This window comes from Caenorhabditis remanei, chromosome IV, assembly GCF_010183535.1.
Source record: "Caenorhabditis remanei strain PX506 chromosome IV, whole genome shotgun sequence".
Taxonomy (NCBI): domain Eukaryota; kingdom Metazoa; phylum Nematoda; class Chromadorea; order Rhabditida; family Rhabditidae; genus Caenorhabditis; species Caenorhabditis remanei.
This window is the reverse complement of record NC_071331.1, coordinates 3,219,397-3,222,123: the sequence shown is the minus strand read 5'-3', so window position 1 is coordinate 3,222,123 and position 2,727 is coordinate 3,219,397. Positions and strand designations below refer to the sequence as shown.

The 2,727-nt window shown below is 43.7% G+C and overlaps 1 protein-coding gene across 1 annotated transcript; it reads left to right on the top strand.

Moving 5' to 3' along the window:
• On the top strand, positions 1–1,848 carry GCK72_012313 (uncharacterized protein; the record flags this gene model as incomplete). The annotated part of the gene is made up of 2 exons (XM_053729008.1): positions 1–1,492; positions 1,544–1,848. 2 exons carry the CDS (start codon positions 1–3, stop codon positions 1,846–1,848), a joined length of 1,797 nt encoding a protein of 598 aa, XP_053583780.1.
• Positions 1,849–2,727: the final 879 nt, after the last annotated feature.

Below are 2,727 nucleotides of genomic sequence, written 5' to 3'. Positions count from 1 at the left end.
ATGAAAAACCTGTGGGGTGACCGATTCTTCAACCCTACCACAAAAAAGTGGAGCTATACCAAAACCGATGATAGCAAACGAGGATTCAATCAATTTTTGCTTGAACCAATACTCATGGTCTTTGATGCTATCATGAGTGTAAAGAAGGAAAAGATCCAGGAGCTCGTGAAAAAACTTTCCATCAAGCTGGACTACGATGAGGAGGATCTGGAAGGCAAACCACTCTTGAAAGCCTTCATGCGACGATGGCTACCAGCAGGTGACACCATGCTCCAGATGATAGCGTTCCATCTTCCATCACCCGTCGCCGCGCAGAATTATCGAATGGAAATGTTATATGAAGGGCCACACGACGACGATGCGGCCTTGGCAATCAAGAACTGCGATCCTAATGGTCCCCTTATGATGTACATCTCGAAAATGGTTCCGACTTCTGACAAAGGAAGATTCTATGCGTTTGGAAGAGTGTTCTCTGGAAAAGTGGCGACTGGAATGAAGGCGAGGATACAGGGACCGAACTACGTGCCAGGGAAGAAAGACGACTTGTATGAGAAGACTATCCAACGAACGATTATCATGATGGGAAAGTATGTGGAGTGTATTGAGGATATCCCGTGTGGAAATATTGCTGGACTAGTCGGAGTTGATCAGTACCTTGTGAAAGGTGGTACCATCACAACATTCAAGGACGCCCATAACTTACGAGTCATGAAATTCTCAGTATCCCCGGTGGTCCGTGTCGCTGTGGAAGCTAAGAACCCGGCTGATCTACCGAAACTTGTGGAGGGACTCAAGCGGCTGGCCAAGTCGGATCCAATGGTCCAATGCACCTTTGAATCTTCCGGTGAGCACATTATCGCTGGAGCCGGGGAGCTCCATTTGGAGATTTGTTTGAAAGATTTGGAGGAGGACCACGCTTGTATCCCACTGAAGATTTCGGATCCAGTAGTTTCTTATCGGGAGACTGTTCAAGCGGAGTCTAGTCAGATTTGTCTTGCGAAGTCTGCAAATAAGCTGAATCGACTTCACTGCTCCGCCCAACCAATGCCAGATGGTCTCGCAGATGATATCGAGGGAGGAGTCATCAACGCCCGTGATGAATTCAAATCTCGCGCGAAAACTCTATCAGAAAAGTACAACTATGACGTTACGGAAGCCCGGAGGATATGGTGCTTCGGTCCAGATGGCACTGGCCCCAATCTTCTGTTCGATGTGACCAAAGGAGTACAATATTTGAATGATATCAAGGATCCAATGATGGCCGGATTCAGTTGGGCGACTAGAGAAGGTGTCCTTTGTGAGGAGACTTTGAGAGATGTGAGGTTCAACATCCATGACGTCACAGTCCACTCAGATTCTATGCATCGAGGAGGGGCTCAGATTATTCCTGCGGCAAGGAGAGTGTTCTATGCATCACAGTTGACTGCAGAGCCACGTGTCCTTGAGCCGGTGTACCTGGTGGAGATTCAGTGTCCGGAGCCGGTGATAGGAGGTAATTCTTAATGGTCACTCTAGTAAATTACTTCTTATGATTTTTTTTCAGGTATCTACGGTGTCATCAACAAGCGACGTGGCCTTGTCATCGAAGAATCTCAGGTCATCGGAACTCCGATGTTCATTGTCAAAGCATATCTACCTGTCAACGAATCCTTCGGATTCACAGCAGATCTCCGATCCAACACCGGTGGACAAGCATTCCCGCAATGTGTGTTCGATCATTGGCAGGTACTACCCGGTGACCCTCTGGAAATTGGTAGCAAGCCGAATCAAATTGTGACGGATATAAGAAAACGAAAAGGTCTCAAAGAGGGAATTCCAGCCCTTGATAATTATCTTGATAAATTGTAATTTGTAGATTTACTGTGAAAAAAATAAAGTTTGGCCAAGGATTTTCAAAAAAAAATTTCGCGCCCAAAACACTTTAGTGCATTTGTGAACTAAAGTGTTTTGGGCGCGAAATTTTTTTTTGAAAATCCTTGGCCAAACTTTATTTTTTTCACAGTAGAATCGGTTTTTTTTTTGAAAAATGAAACTTTTTTCCGATTAGTTTGTAATGTATTGGAATGCCTCAGGAATTGATATTGGAGTGAACAGGCACACAAACTAGAAAACTGAAAGGTAAAGTAGAAATTTTATGAGTCGGTCTCATCTTGCGGTCTCTGTTTCAGAGTACCGTCAAAATTTGAGCAGTTTGTGAATTTTTAATTAAACTTTTGAAGCAATTCTGACAATTTCTCCACAGATACTTTTTGTTCCATACTTGTCAAAGGGACTAGACCCGAATTATAAAAAAGCCCCAATTTTTCCAAAAATCAAACATGTGAGCATTTTTTAATAATATTTCATTTTTTAAATTCTGAATCATAAGAATTTTTTCTAATTCTGAGCATTTAATTTTTTCGGGAGAAAAATTCAAAAAAAAAAATCGAATTTTGCATATTTGTCAACCGGGCCGAAACGGGCCGACACGGGCCGGCGCGTAACTCGCGTCAAAATGAATATTATGAGCTGAAAAATATACCAAAATGTAGATTTCGACGCGTTCTATGCCCGTGACCTACTACGGGCCGGATGGCTATTCGTTAATGTGCCGCGGGCCGCGCTAGAATGGCTTTTTCGGTCATTTTCGCGTTTTTTGACACTTTTTCCCTGCCCGCGGCACATTAACGAAAAGTCATCCGGCCCGTAGTAGGTCACGGACATAGAACTCGTCGAGATCTACATTTT